A 14,635-nucleotide genomic window follows, 5' to 3' on the forward strand; every position below is an offset into this window, starting at 1 on the left:
GTGGGACTGCATAAAAGTAATGAAGATTAATCTTTTTTTCCTCACCAATAGATACTATGGAGGTCAGATGGGAGCACGCTCTTTGGGTGCCCATGGAATTGGATCCCTTCATCGATTTTTTTTTTAAATTAGGGGGTTCTTGGGAGGAGAGGCTACCTCAGCTACATTGTAAATTTGGTGCCTCTAATTCAAACTTCTACCCTCCTCGTGCTACAGAATAGATGGAAAGGAAAATTTTCCTGTTGACTTTAATGGGTCCATTGACTTTAATGGTGCCGAATCAATCCAGCTAAATCTGAGCAAGAGGAGTGCAATTCAGGTGCTTTGGATTTGAACTGAATCTAAAACAGTCCCCAAAATGTGGGGTTTCTATTTTTGGGAGGGGGGGGGCTTTGCACATGGCTAGTCAGATTTCCTAAGCAAAGAATGGTTGACTGTAGTAAGCATTTGGAAAGAGACCACTAGGAATTCAAGAGTTGCTATACAGAAGAAGGAAATGTTAGACTCTTGGTAGACTATGTTAGACTCTTGCCTCAAACATATAACGGGTTTGCCATAAGTTGGCTGTGACTGTTTTTTAAGAACAATGAAATTCCAGGAAGATGAACTTACAGTGAAACAGAAACAAGGTAGAGAAATAATTAACTTTTTCTCTGCCCGATATTTTTCTGTTCAGTCACCCAAACTGCTTTCTCCCTAGCTTTACACATGCAGATCACATGTTCTCTTAGATGAATTTTTGACTGCATGCACACATACATGCACACACACGATTACATAATTGTGGTGTGTCACTTGCTATCGTTTTATATTTCTAAATATAATTATTTTTCACAGACACAACCCTGTTAATTCCCTTTTTACAAGTTATTATTTCAAAAGTTTTAATTGCAATATTATAACTCCAAAAACTGATGACACGCTAAAGGGTTGTTTAATTTATTTTTCTATTTAACTTGTTTCAGAATTATCATACCTTGCCTTCATCCATTGGATTGTCACTAATATGGACAACAGGTCCTGGATGAGACTTGGATGACCTGAAAATAGAAACATTATCTATTCACAATAAATCAAAATATTAATTATATTAACAGTAACAGTTACTATAATATATACACGGCTGTATCACAAAAATGAGTTTTCAATTTTTTTGACATTGGTCCCTATGTAAAGAAAAAGCCCAGAATTATTAAAGAGAACAGAATATGTCCAGTAAGGGAATTTTATGAGGTCTATAAATGAAAGCATTTATTGATTGAATGTTCCTTGCAACTAACAAAAGCAAATGTTAACCAATGTTTCCTTAATTGTGAATAAGCTTAAAATATACTCCTACTGTAGAAGATACAGATTCCCAGTGTATAAAGCAGCCCTCAAGAGCACAGTACCATCATTTAAACGTGAGACAAATTCTGTTCCATGCAACAAATGGCACAAAAATGACCCATTACTATGTACGGTCAGAAGACATGTGTCAGTGTAAACGGGGCTCACTTTCCAATCTATGCCCAAATTCATACTTAGTGTGCAAAGGAGCAGCAGACTCCACTGCCTCTGTATCCTCAACTAAAAAGAGCAGACAGCAGAACTATATCAAGTTTAAAGAAATACCCCCAGTCCCCAGAAGCTGCATACGTAGTGGCTAAAAAGGTCCTTAAAGTGATAAGTAGTCAGCTAGATCGAATAATGAGAATTTGGACAGTCCAAAAAAAAAAAAAAAACTTAGGGAGATAAGTACACTCCAAGCATATATAAAAATAATATAAAGAATTCACAGTAATACCATATATCAGACACCATACCCAGCTCCTTCAAATATTCACACACCTAAAATGTTAGCCTATTCAATAAGAAGTGGCTAAAGGTAAAGCAAGACAGTGAAGACAGCACTTGCTACAACTACCGATCCACGCAGGTCCAACCCAAGTTTCAATTCCAAAGCCAGGGATCTAAGCAACTGGGCATCAAATAATTCTAAAAAAGGAAAGAAAAGCAGGGGCAAATTTCATGTGTCAATAATAGAAGAAGAGTTGGTTCTTATATGCCACTTTTCTCTACCCGAAGGAGTCTCAAAGCGGCTTACATTCACCTTCCCTTTCCTCTCCCCACAACAGACACCCTGTGAGGTAGGTAAGGCTGAGAGAGCCCTGATACTACTGCTTGGGCAGAACAGCTTTATCAGTGCTGTGGTGAGCTCAAGGTCATCCAGCTTGTTGCATTTGGGGGAACGCAGAAACAAACCCAGCTCGCCAGATTAGAAGTCCACATTCCTAGCCACTACACCATGCTGGCTTCGCTACTGCACACCGACAATTTGGAGTTAGCAAAAGTGCAGGTTGGGACAAATTTACAAAAACAGCATCTAGATCAGAAAATAAAAGATGTACTAATATGTGTTCAGATGTCCAGACAAATGCCTGAATCAGAGGAATGGATGGTACAGGTTCATGGGATTATTTCCAGACTAGCAAAAAAGCCTGTTGAATCCAAAAATACAATGGATGCTAGGCTCTCCCTGCCCCAGGCAGCCCTGCCGAGGTCTGGCAAGGCCGAGGTTGGGGCTGCTCGGGGCAGGAGCAAGTACTGGTGAGGGCGCCTTCCCTCCCCCAACAGACCTGCAGTCCCAGGCCCACTGCCTAGATCCCACTTACTAGGCTGGTACTTCTTCCAGATGGAAGAAGTTGGAGGGGTATGTGGCCAGGAGAGGGGCATCCCTCCTGATTGGTCATTCATTGGATGGATGGCCCATCACGGTTGGAACAGCCAAGACAGCCTGCCTGATTGGTAGGCGATGAGTCCCAACTCCTCCCAGCACACTTTTACCATTTTAATTATATGTTCAGATGGTGTAAAGGGAGGTAGATATCCAGGTAAAGTGTATGTATGTTTGAGGGCAATGAGAGGTCTGGATTAATGAGCAAAGGGTCATAGACTGGGCCCTGGACGCACCTCCTGAATTCCAGGTTGCATGACAAAGTAATATGCAATCTACTCACTCTAGCCTTCTACATATAACCCCTGAATATGCATTCAGTCAACATATGGAAAAGAGGAACAGCTATAAGGATGACAGCCCCAGCTCTTGCTACCATATGATCACCAGCTTGTAAGCCTAGATATCTATTCATGTAAGCTTTTATCTTCACCATGTGTGCTTAACCTGTGATGAAAAATATCTGAAGACTCTGCAATAATGATGAGGGAGCATAGGTGATTTGTGTCTTCTATATGTACGTGCGATACTAATCAGCCAACAATGATGCAGAGCCTGCATGCTTGTGCCTGTTCCTGCTTTATGTGAATTAACTGAATGAACAAAGGGGTCATAAGTAGAGAGATTTTGTCTTAGAAATAGTCAGACACTATTTATTGGTCCAATGGTATATGCAGTGAGAAACTCATCACAACTTCAAGCCTTTTTTGTGCTTGTGGGAGAAATGTGCACAAAAACCTGGAGATTCCTGCCAACTCTATGATTCTGTAATTCTAATGGAGGCTTTTGAAAACAGAAACACTTTTTGACAAATGTGCCTATAGCACAATACAGATTTACCACCTCATCTGCTGCCTAGAAGACCCAGGCCACAGACACAACTAGAGCTTCCCATATACTCAGTCATGATTCAATCAGCAACATGCCACACAGCTAGACTGAGCGCTGGGCCCAGTGATCTGTCAAGTGACAATCACAGATTTTCCCTGTTTTCACTTTCTACCAACGGTCCCTTCCAACCCCAAGAAACAAATATGCAGGGTCATGGGAACTATCAGCATAGCTTCCTGATAAAATACAGAAGTGCTTTAACCTCTTCCCCTTTGTTAGTGAAGCCTACTAATCTATATGGCTATTACTCCAGACAGGTTCCTCAACCCTAGAAATCAGTTTTGTCAGAAGGAATTGCTGGAGTTAAAGGAAACTGGTGAAGATTTATGATATTTGCGCAAGGCTACCTTGTCCAACTTCTTGCCAAAAACTACCAACTAGATCAAATGAAAAGAATTCTGACAATTATGAGTGTTCATAATGTAGGGAGAAACTAGCCTGTTTAGGTTGATACAGAATGTGAACTGGAAGCTCCATGGCCATCATGGGGTATTGATTTTGATGGCTTCAAATGACTCTCTATATCCAAAGTGGACAAATTGCTAAGGTCAGTGAGGGCAACCACTTGCGCCCTTGCTCCCTTTCTGTCATGGCTGCTCAAGTTGGGCAACTGATGGATAGTGAACCTACTGAGGAAGATTGTGAACCTCTCCCTATCAAAGGGAGAGTTCCCTCAGTGGCTCAAGGCATCAGTGGTTTGCCCTCTTCTGAAGAAGCCATCTCTAGACCTGTGGGAACCCACCAGCTACCACCCAGTCTCACATCTTGAGTTCCTGGGCAAAGTAGTTGAAAGGGGCATGGTGGACCAGCTCCTGGCGCTTTTGGAAGAAACTTTCCACCATGCATCTCTGTCAATGACCTTCTAGTTGGTTCATGGTCATCCCTGTGTCAGCTTTGATCATGTCGAACCAGCTGATCCTTTGGCTACTGACCACGTTTCCTTTTGCTATTGACCATGCTGAGCATTAATGATTTTTCTAACGAGTTTGATCGCATGATGTGTCCAAAGTAAGTGAGCTTTAGCCATAATATCTTCCCTTCTAATATTATGGCTAAAGCTCACTTACTTTGGACACATCATGCGATCAAACTCGTTAGAAAAATCGCCTGGTTTTAGAAAAATACCTTCTGTTTGCTCATTCATTGTGATAAGTCAAATAATTTATATTTACTAAAACTAAAACTAAAATTATAACATTTGTTGATTAATTATCACTGCTGGTTAATGGAGAGGACTGATTCACAGTATGGTAGTGTTACACTTTGATAAATTGTCATAATAAATCACAAAAAAAAGATATTTAATGAGTTAAGAAAATCTTGTGTCTATAAAAATTAATAGCGTTAAGGTATTTGTACTGGTAGAAATCCAGTTGCATCATCTTTGAAACTGATACACATCCAACCAGTCAGCTGGTTGTGTTGAGTATTCTTTATAGATGTGCATCTGAATTCTATTGACACTCCAGTACCTGCTTCATAATAGGTAAAAAAGAACTCTTATAAAGTACTGGAAATGGAATGTCAGCACTGAAACAAGAAGTCAAAGATAAAGTACCTGCATTTTCAGGCAACGAGCTATTACGGCAAAGTGCTCTGAAAGTCCAATATGTTGGACAGGATTTAAATTTTTACCAGATTTAAGAAGCAATCAATACAACATCCCTCAAATAAGACAAGCCAAAGGTTTATTATATCAAGCATCCTACATATGTGTGTGTTAAATGCCATCAGGTTGCTTCTGACCTCCAAAACTTGCTGTCATTAACATCCTTGCTCAGCTCATGCAAACTGAAAGCAGTGGCTTCCTTTATTGACTCAACTCATATAATGTTGGTTTCCTCTTTTCCGAATTCCTTCAACTTTTCCTGGCATTATTGTCTTTTTCAGTGATTCTTTTAATGCGATCAGAGTAGTCCAGTTATTTCAGCTTCTAGGGAGAGTTTAGGCTTGACTTGATCTAGAACCTACTTATTTGTCTTTTTGGAGGATAACAGAATCCATAAAACTCATAAAACTGTCCTCAGTGACAGCTTTCTTCATTGCCCAGCTGTCTGACTCAGACATAGTTACAAGGAATACCACAGTATGAATTATTTTGGTTACCAGCAACACATCCTTACACTGAATCTTATCTAGCCCTTCCTAATCTCAATCTCCTTCTGATTTCTTGGTTCCATTATTTTGGCTGTTGAATGAGCCAAGGAAGAACATTCTGAACAATTTCAATCATTCCACTGCCACTCTTAAAGATGTATAATTCCCCAGTAGTCATTATTTTTGTCTTCTTGATGTTCAGCTATAATCCTGCTTTTGCACTTTCTGCAATGGCATAAACTGTTATAATTTTATAAAACACTGAACCTTAACAAATTAAAAACAAAGAACTGGAAAATTTCTCTGATCCAATACTCTGAAAAAGCTATACCAGTATGTTATTCAGCATGACAACTTTGTAAACATACTAATCTTGTACTAAAGATGCACAGGACTGACACGTTTACGATGGTTCTTAGAACTTCTTTAGCTGGGCCAATAGCTAGGATTTCCCCCCATTATTTTCTGGACTCCTTAAATACTTGTAGCAAAATCAGACACAATATCATAGAGACAAAGGCAGCCATTAATTCCATCACAAGTATTCTATACAGGAAGTACAAAGGAGACAATTCCTGCTTGCCATGGATCCCTTTAATGGCTTTCACAATATATTAGATACAGAGGCTAGATTCTTAAAGTGTCATAACAGGTACTAGCTGCATCTTATCTAATATACATTTCAAGAAGACACTTTATAAGTGGGGGACTAGCCATGAAAGGAGTAGTAAAAGCAGTAATCAAACTCAAACTCACAATATTTTCAGGAAGACCCTGATGGACAGGAGATATTTACAAAGTACAATTGTAACGGCTGTTTTAATTCTTCATATTCATACACTGTGGAACAATCTAGTTTTAATAGTAGCATAATCCATCCATACTCAGCCATAAAACTGGCAATCTGATTAGATTTCTGGATGTCAGGAGAGGTGTGTGACAGAAAATTTTTTTCTTGATCATTCAGAACATTCAGAAACTTAAAGTCTACACCAAAAACAAAAACAAAAAAGAAAAGAAAAAGAAAAAGAAACATCCTGACCTAAATACACTTGGCAAGGTAATAAGTAGCTACATACAGGGTGTGGCTGAACAGTCTACTTTGTATTAAATAGCTTTCACCAAACTATATAGTAAATTCTGCCTACAAAATTATTCTACTAGCATTGTGAAACTGATTTGATATAATGACATATGACTAATGTATCTCTTTCACTAAATGTAATCCCCAACCTATTCCAATATTGTATATATCTTTGTAATGGCCACTGGCATAATTGTATACAGATATATACTTCAACAAGTCAGTATGTAAGGGTTTACTACAATAAAAACAAGTTAACACATATTTATTGCTCTCACTCTCCTACACAAAAATCAATAATGAGCACCTTAGGAAATAAGAAAATAATGTCCAAAAGAAATGTATTTCATTTGACCAAAGCTAAACTTACAGTTCAATGGCTTTATTCCACATGATGACATAGCCTGAGAGAGTGAAGGACTCCACATTGACAATGTGTATATTTCCTCTTTCAGTGCCCACATATAGCCATTTACTTTGGAAAGGCAGATGGCAAAATGTTATCCTGTAAGAGAACATATTAAAAATGGAATTAAAGACAACTTCTCTAAATCCAAAATCCAAATGGCAAAATCATGAAGGATTATCTCACATATACCCACACCTATTTAATTCTCCCCCAAGTCATTAATTCCAGCCACGAAATATAGGTGAAATTCACTTTTTATATAATCTATTCTCAGACAATTTAATTGTCTAACAAAAAATCAATTGTCTAACAAAAAATCTATCTTTAGCTAACCTTATATATGATGATGACATGAAGTAGGTGAAATGGATTCATGTTTATGTAACCTTTCAAACCCATAATTATTCAGGAAATTTTCTAATTTGTACCCTTGTTGTTGTTGTTAGGTGCGAAGTCGTTGTCGACTCCATGGACAATGATCCTCCAGGCCTTCCTGTCCTCTACCATTCCCCGGAGTCCATTTAAGTTTGCACCTACTGCTTCAGTGACTCCATCCAGCCACCTCATTCTCTGTCGTCCCCTTCTTCTTTTGCCCTCAATCGCTCCCGGCATTAGGCTCTTCTCCAGGGAGTCCTTCCTTCTCATGAGGTGGCCAAAGTATTTGAGTTTCATCTTCAGGATCTGGCCTTCTAAGGAGCAGTCAGGGCTGATCTCCTCTAGGACTGACCGGTTTGTTCGCCTTGCAGTCCAAGGGACTCGCAAGAGTCTTCTCCAGCACCCGAGTTCAAAAGCCTCAATTCTTTGACGCTCGGCCTTCTTTATTATTATTATTATTATTATTATTATTAGATTTATAGCCCGCCACTCCCTTGCGGCTCGTGGCGGGTAACAATATCGCAATTCCCCATTAAAACCCCATAAAACAATAATAACATTGCCAATATTGCCGGCATGGCAAGAATGGCAGCTCAACTCCCCCCCTCCCTTCCACTTTATGGTCCAACTTTTGTAGCCATACATTGCAACTGGGAATAACATAGGGCTATTCCACACGAGTTTAATGTAGCAGAAGGCTTTCATATTGTAAACACTACTAATTTGCAGTTCCGCAAGACGTTGCACACAATCTGCAACACACCAGCAACAGTTCAGTGAAAAGCGATTCGTTGTAGCGCTTCTAGGGAAATTGGGAAAAGTGGATTCACCCTCCAAAAAGTAATGGTAATGATGAATCACCAGCTCACATGCCAGCTAGATGGATCTCTCCGTTACAACAAATCAACACATATTCGTTGCAACGTGTTTTTTTTAAGCCTCTGCTTAAAGGGAAAGGGGCTTTTCCGGAGCATGATAACAACCGCCCATTGGCTTTGTTTGATTGACAGCCAGGGGCGGGACCAAGCACAGAAAAAATTGCTTCCTTTCTAGCGATTCCTACGAGACCAGAAACCTGTGGGGAACGAATGAAACGCTACTGGATTCCACAACAAATGCAGGTATGCGTAACACCAAGATTCCACTATTTAAAATAGCATTTCCACTTTGTGGAACCAATTGGCAACATTGGTCCTTGTGCGGAAACACCCATAGCCTTGACTAGATGCACTTTTGTTGGCAGGGTGATATCTCTGCTTTTTAGGATGCTGTCTAGATTTGCCATAGCTTTCCTCCCCAGGAGCAAGAGCATCTTTTAATTTCTTTGCTGCTGTCCCTATCTGCAGTGAAATTTGTACCCTGCTTATGTTCAAATACTTCCTTGAAAAGTGACTCTCAAGGCAGAACAACTGCTATGAAAATAGTTGGGGAAATGATCCAAATTGGGGAAATGAACTACTCAGAAAAAAAATTATAAAGCAGGTTGTATAAGTAAAAGATATCCAAATTTCCAATAGGTGGGAGATGTATAATGTGACAGATGGGAGAAATTTAACATCTTTGTGAAGATCAGAGAAAGAAGCAACATAAAAACACTCTTATGGGTTGGCTGAAAAAAGTAAGATAAAGATATTTTCTCCCAACTTCATAAGTTAAGAGAACAGCTCATTTATCTAAGTTCAACTGCTGTTAGGAATTTTTCCCCTTTTATGATCTGTATTTTTAATTATGTGTTAAAAGGGAGGGAGACTTTTCAAATATCTGTATTTGTGATCTGTTTTCACCCAGAAAACTGCTTTTCTTGATTCATGCTTACTAGGAAGTTGAAGGAAACAGAAGAAATACCTTTCTGGATATAGGCAGGCTCAGGTCCCCAGAATTTGTTCTACAGCCTCTACACTTACTATAAGTTGGGGTATTGAACACAGGAAGGCTTGCAGCACATACTATTTAGTTGTTACAATGACTACTTGCTAGAAAAACTAAACATAAGCAGCAAAGGGGAGGAAGCCTGGGAATATTATGTAATACATTTATTGGATGGGGGAAAGGACCGGAAGACAAAAAAGTCTCCTTAGTTGGGGTAATTTGAAATGACTAACTTAATACTTGCTAGGTAGAACATAGTAAAATGGGATATGCAGATTCCATAGTTATATAGACATTGCTTGTGTATCTCTTTTCCATTGAAACCTGGCACACAAAGTGGGATGTTTATCTTTTTCACAGTCATTTATACTCCATGTATTTGTTCAGGTGATCTTAATCAGTTATACTTTACCTTCATTTTGTCAGGGCAATTTCATACTTCATCTATACTGAACAGTTATTTGAAAACTATTTTGTACACACACCTCAATGTTAAACACAAATAACCTGAAAGAAGCCAACCAGAAAGATAAGTTTATAATTTTCAACAGGGATCCACATATAATTTTATTTATGGCATTTAAAAGCCAGCTTTTCCCAAACAGGACTCAATTAAAGATATGTACCCAAATCTCATTCCCAGGACAGTTTTTATTTTTATATACATGGAGAAGGATAAGAATATGTATTTCTACTAAATGCAAACATGTAAGTAGTAGTGTCATTACTAAAATACTAGTCAGGAACAATGACAATTATATTAGGTCTCCCTGTTTTAACTACATGAAACAAGACATGAAACAACAACTGAGAGAATCCAAAACAAGTATGAATCCAAAGCAAGTAAGAAACATAATTTAGTGTTTATATTTATCAAAACATTCTTTACTAAAATTATCAAAAAAAGAGAAACTAGTGCTCTTTTACAGCACAATGGGCAATCCCTTCGCAATTAAAATACTGGAAATATTTCGTTTCTTTCGTTTCAGAGTTCTAGTTGTGATGAACAAGACATATCATTCAACATTTATCTAATTTTTCATTATGGTGACACAGAAACAGCAAGCGAATAAAATACCGGGTTCCAAGTATTACCCACCACCTTCACATTTAGATGAAAGACAAGTTATCTTGGTGTTCCTGAGCATGGCCCTGACTAGAAAACCTGTACAAAGGACAAAGAGTTCAAAAAGAGCTGCCATGGTGTAGCACTAATCCAGGCTAACATTACTAAACTCCTATTGAGCTTAGATGCAATTTGCATAATTACTTACGTAAATGTATTAATAGTGAAACAAGGTCACTTGAGAGACAATTTGCAGATTCTCGCAAAGGAAATCCTTTGCTAGTTGTAGGCCATATGTCTCCTTTGATAAAACTGTCAAAGCTACTTAGGCAAAACCTTTATCATGATCTGTAAAACTTTGCGTAATGCATAACAATTAAACAGCATTTGTCCCCTAAAAATGCTTTATTATGAAATCTCAAAACACTGAGTTCTAGTCAAGAAGCAAAACTATCCACTTGCATTCTCTCTTTGGTTAAGACAGTAAGCCGCCAGGCATTCTTCCATCTTCACCAAGCTTGGCTACTAACACCCTACCTATCCCCTGAACATTTAGCCATGGTAATCTATGTGACAGTCACCTCCAGAACTGATTTTCGTAACTCGCTCTGCATTATTTCTGCCATATGGGTTTTGTATTTTTCTCTAATTTTATGAGGGTTTTAATGGGGGGTTTAATTGGAAATTGTATTATGATTTGTATTTTATATGTAACCTGCAATGAGCCAGCTTGTCTGGGAGTGGTGGGTAATAAATCCAATAATAATAATAATAATAATAATAATAATAATAATAATAATAATAATAATAATAATAATAATAATAGCAGCAGCAGCAGTAGCTGCTGCTGCTGCTGCTGCTGGGGAAGGAGAGAAAGCTGAAAACGGGCAGATAATGGTAGGTTGGCTGGTGCCTGGAAATGAGAAAAGGAAACAAGAAAGGGGAATAGGCTATGAAACAGTGGAATCAGTACAGGAAAAATGAGATACCTTCCTACAAGTCCATATGGATCCCCCACATGTAGTATCATAATTTAGGAAGTATCTAGTGTAGGGAAAGCCCTGGCCCTCATGAGTTGCACCTGGCTCCAGCTCTTGTCTGGTGGAATGAACAACCACAATAGCTGAGGGCCCAAGTGAAACTGAGTTCCACAGGGCCTGCAAGATGGAGCTCTTCCACCAGGCATTTGATTAAGGCCAAATGGAAGATGATCTAGTCCCGCCTCCAGTGCCCTGCCATTGTTAAATCACCCTGGATGCAGTCAACAGGAAATTGGTGGCTGGAGGGGGGGAGTTGAGGGTGGTGAGATGGTGGACGAGGAGGGGGTTAACTGAATATTTGATTGATTTGATACTGTAATTTTTATGCATGTTGTTAGCTGCTGTGAGATAGCTGCTTGAAGCAGCAGCCTAAACAACCAACCAACCAACCAAACACACACGCATACATACAAAGCAGACAGACACAGATCAGATTGGAATTCCAAGGTCTGGCACTTTTGATATACCACAAAACATAAGATCAAATTAATGTGCCAGAAAACTCAGAAGTTAATTCAGAATTCCCTAGCTTATTCTTTTCCTCAAATAAAATTATAAAATAGCTCAGCTGTCAGAAACCCCATCCACATGAAGCAATCCAAAACCAGGCTCTGAATTGCACAAAGGAAGTAGTATTTTAGTCAATAAAATCATTTCTGCTTCTTAGTTGCTATTTGTCAACATGCAGTATCATAAATGTGCAGTTGTAACTATAATAGGTGTGAACCTTCAACTCTGTCAATGAAGCTTGCTTTGTATCCTTGAACCAGTTATCTTCTCTCAGCCTAATGTTCCTCACAAGTAGTAGTTGTGAGGATAAAGCAAAGGGGAGGGGAGTGTATACCACTTTAGTTCCTGGTCGAGAAGAAAAGCAGGAGATAATTCAAAATTAAATGTTGCACATAGTGTAATTTTACAAGTGTCTGAACTCATCTTTAGTATCCCAACAGCCAAGATAACAAAAAAAATATGTTTTAGTTTTAAATATCCTATAACTAAAGGCAACTGTAGATGGCCAAATATTTAAGAAGCAGTGCACCGAAAACCAAAGTGGCCAAAAAATTCTGATCGTATATATAGTTTCATAATTTTTAAATAGCAAATAGTTGTTGCACACTTGAAGGAAAAAGTCAGCGCAAGTCAAGAACCCACCCTGCCAAAGTGCTCCTGGCCTGGCCTTGGAATTCAATGCCTAAGTCACCCCTGATGAATTCTCGGAGGAAGAAAACAAGCCACTTTCCAGGAAAAAGCAGTGACTTGCTGTGAGAAGCGCCCAGTGGCAGGGCCCTCAATGGGACACAGACGCAACTCTGGTGAATGCCTCCTTCCCCCTAATCCTAGTTCCAGCGCCTTTGGGGAATGCCCACCAAGGGCTCAGGTTATGGTTGCACAGGAACTCAGATCCCAGGTGCAAATGGACTATATTGAACTGGCCACGGTCCAGGAGCTGGAAGCCCTAAGGGCTTTTGCCCAAAGGGATGGGAATCCAGCAGGGGTGGAGTGGTGATCCACCAAACAGAACCCATGGAATTAGACATTGGGTGGCATTGGTGATAGTGATCCCACTCATGCTGGGGCTGAACTGGTTGGACAACATAATGCTGGGGTGGACTGGAGAATCCAGGTCCTATCGTTTCGTAACCCAGAATTCCAAGGTCACTGCTGTACAGGGGCAGCAGGTCCTGCCCACACCAAGGAAGTCACTCTGCCAGCCATGGGGCCACATGGGGAGGGGTTAGCCATGCTTCCTATGGTTATAGGGAGTGAGGTTTTTGAAGAGAAGGAATGTGATAAGGTACCCCCTATCACAAGTTGGACTGTTCTATAGAACTGAAACAAGGAGAGCCACTGCCAATGGCCAGGCTGTACCCCTTAAGCCCAAATGAAATGGTAGGGATCTGGCAGTTCATTGACAAAATCCTCACCCAGGAATTCATCTGGCCAGTGAGGTCCAGCCTGGCAGCATTGGTGCTGTTTGCCAAAAAGATGACACCTGGCAGTTATGCACCAACTACAGGAGACTTCTTTCTCCACCTTCTAGAATCATAGAGTTGGAAGGGACTTCCGGGGTCATCTAGTTCAATCCCTTGCAGAATGCAGAAAATTCACAACTACCTGTCTACCACAGTGACCCCAATTTCACTGGCCAGTCAAGCCTGGAAGAAATTTGTCTCCCAACACCAAAGTGGCAATGGCATATCTCTGGCCATTCAAGAAAGGGCCACAAGAGCCAAGCAGCAACACAATTCCTTCTGCCCACCCACTCACAATCTGCCTAAATTCACAGAATCAGCATTTTTTTCAGATTGCTATCTAGCCTTGGCTTAAAAACTTATAAAGAAGGAGAACCTACCACCTCCCAAGGAAGCCTGTGTCACTGAGGAACTGCCCTAACTGTCAGGAACTTCTTCCAGATGTTTAGCCAAAATTCTTTTCAATTAATTTCATCTCAGTAGTTCTGGTCTGACCCTACAGAAAACTCTGCTCCATTCTCTATATGACATTATTTCAAGTACTTGACGATGACTATCAAACTATGTGGAGAATGATATCGGCTAGATACCAGGAAACATTTTTTTCGCAGTCATAGTAGTTCAGCAGTGGAATCAATGGCCTAAGGAGGTGGTGAGCTCTCCTTCACTGAAAGTCTTCCAATACAGGCTGGACAGATACCTATCCTGGATGCTTTAGCCCGACCTGCATTGAACAGGGGGTTGGACTAAATGGCTTGTATGGCTCCTTCCAACTCCTTCCTTTTATGATTCTATCACCTCTTACTCATCTTCTCTTCAGGCTAAACAGACCAAACTCCCTGAACCTTTCCTCATATAACTTGGTCTCCAAACCCCACACCGTCTTCATTGCCGTCCTCTGGATGTCCTCCAGTTTGTCTACATCCTTCTTCAATTTTGGTACCCAAAACTGAACACAGTACTCGAAATGAGGTCTAACCCGAGTAGAATAAAGCAGTACCATCATCCCCACATGATCTTGACACTATACTTCTTTGTTTTCCAGTCTGTCAAGATCATCCTGTATTCTGATTTTGTCTTCTGTTGTGTTTTCTACCCTTCCCAGTTTAGTATCA

The 14,635-nt window shown here is 39.9% G+C and overlaps 1 protein-coding gene across 3 annotated transcripts in view; it reads right to left on the reverse strand.

The window, feature by feature from the left end:
• STXBP5 (syntaxin binding protein 5) overlaps window positions 1-14,635 on the reverse strand; it is a 168,395-nt gene that overhangs the window by 117,150 nt on the left and 36,610 nt on the right. For all 3 annotated transcript variants that reach the window (XM_077350455.1, XM_077350448.1, XM_077350439.1), the window contains exons 5-6: window positions 7,159-7,293; window positions 977-1,040 (exon numbers count right to left, since the gene is read on the reverse strand). In XM_077350455.1, the coding sequence (XP_077206570.1) occupies window positions 977-1,040; window positions 7,159-7,293 (199 nt within the window). The remainder of the gene's footprint in view (window positions 1-976; window positions 1,041-7,158; window positions 7,294-14,635) is intronic.

This window comes from Paroedura picta, chromosome 1 (genome assembly GCF_049243985.1).
Source record: "Paroedura picta isolate Pp20150507F chromosome 1, Ppicta_v3.0, whole genome shotgun sequence".
Classification (NCBI taxonomy): domain Eukaryota; kingdom Metazoa; phylum Chordata; class Lepidosauria; order Squamata; family Gekkonidae; genus Paroedura; species Paroedura picta.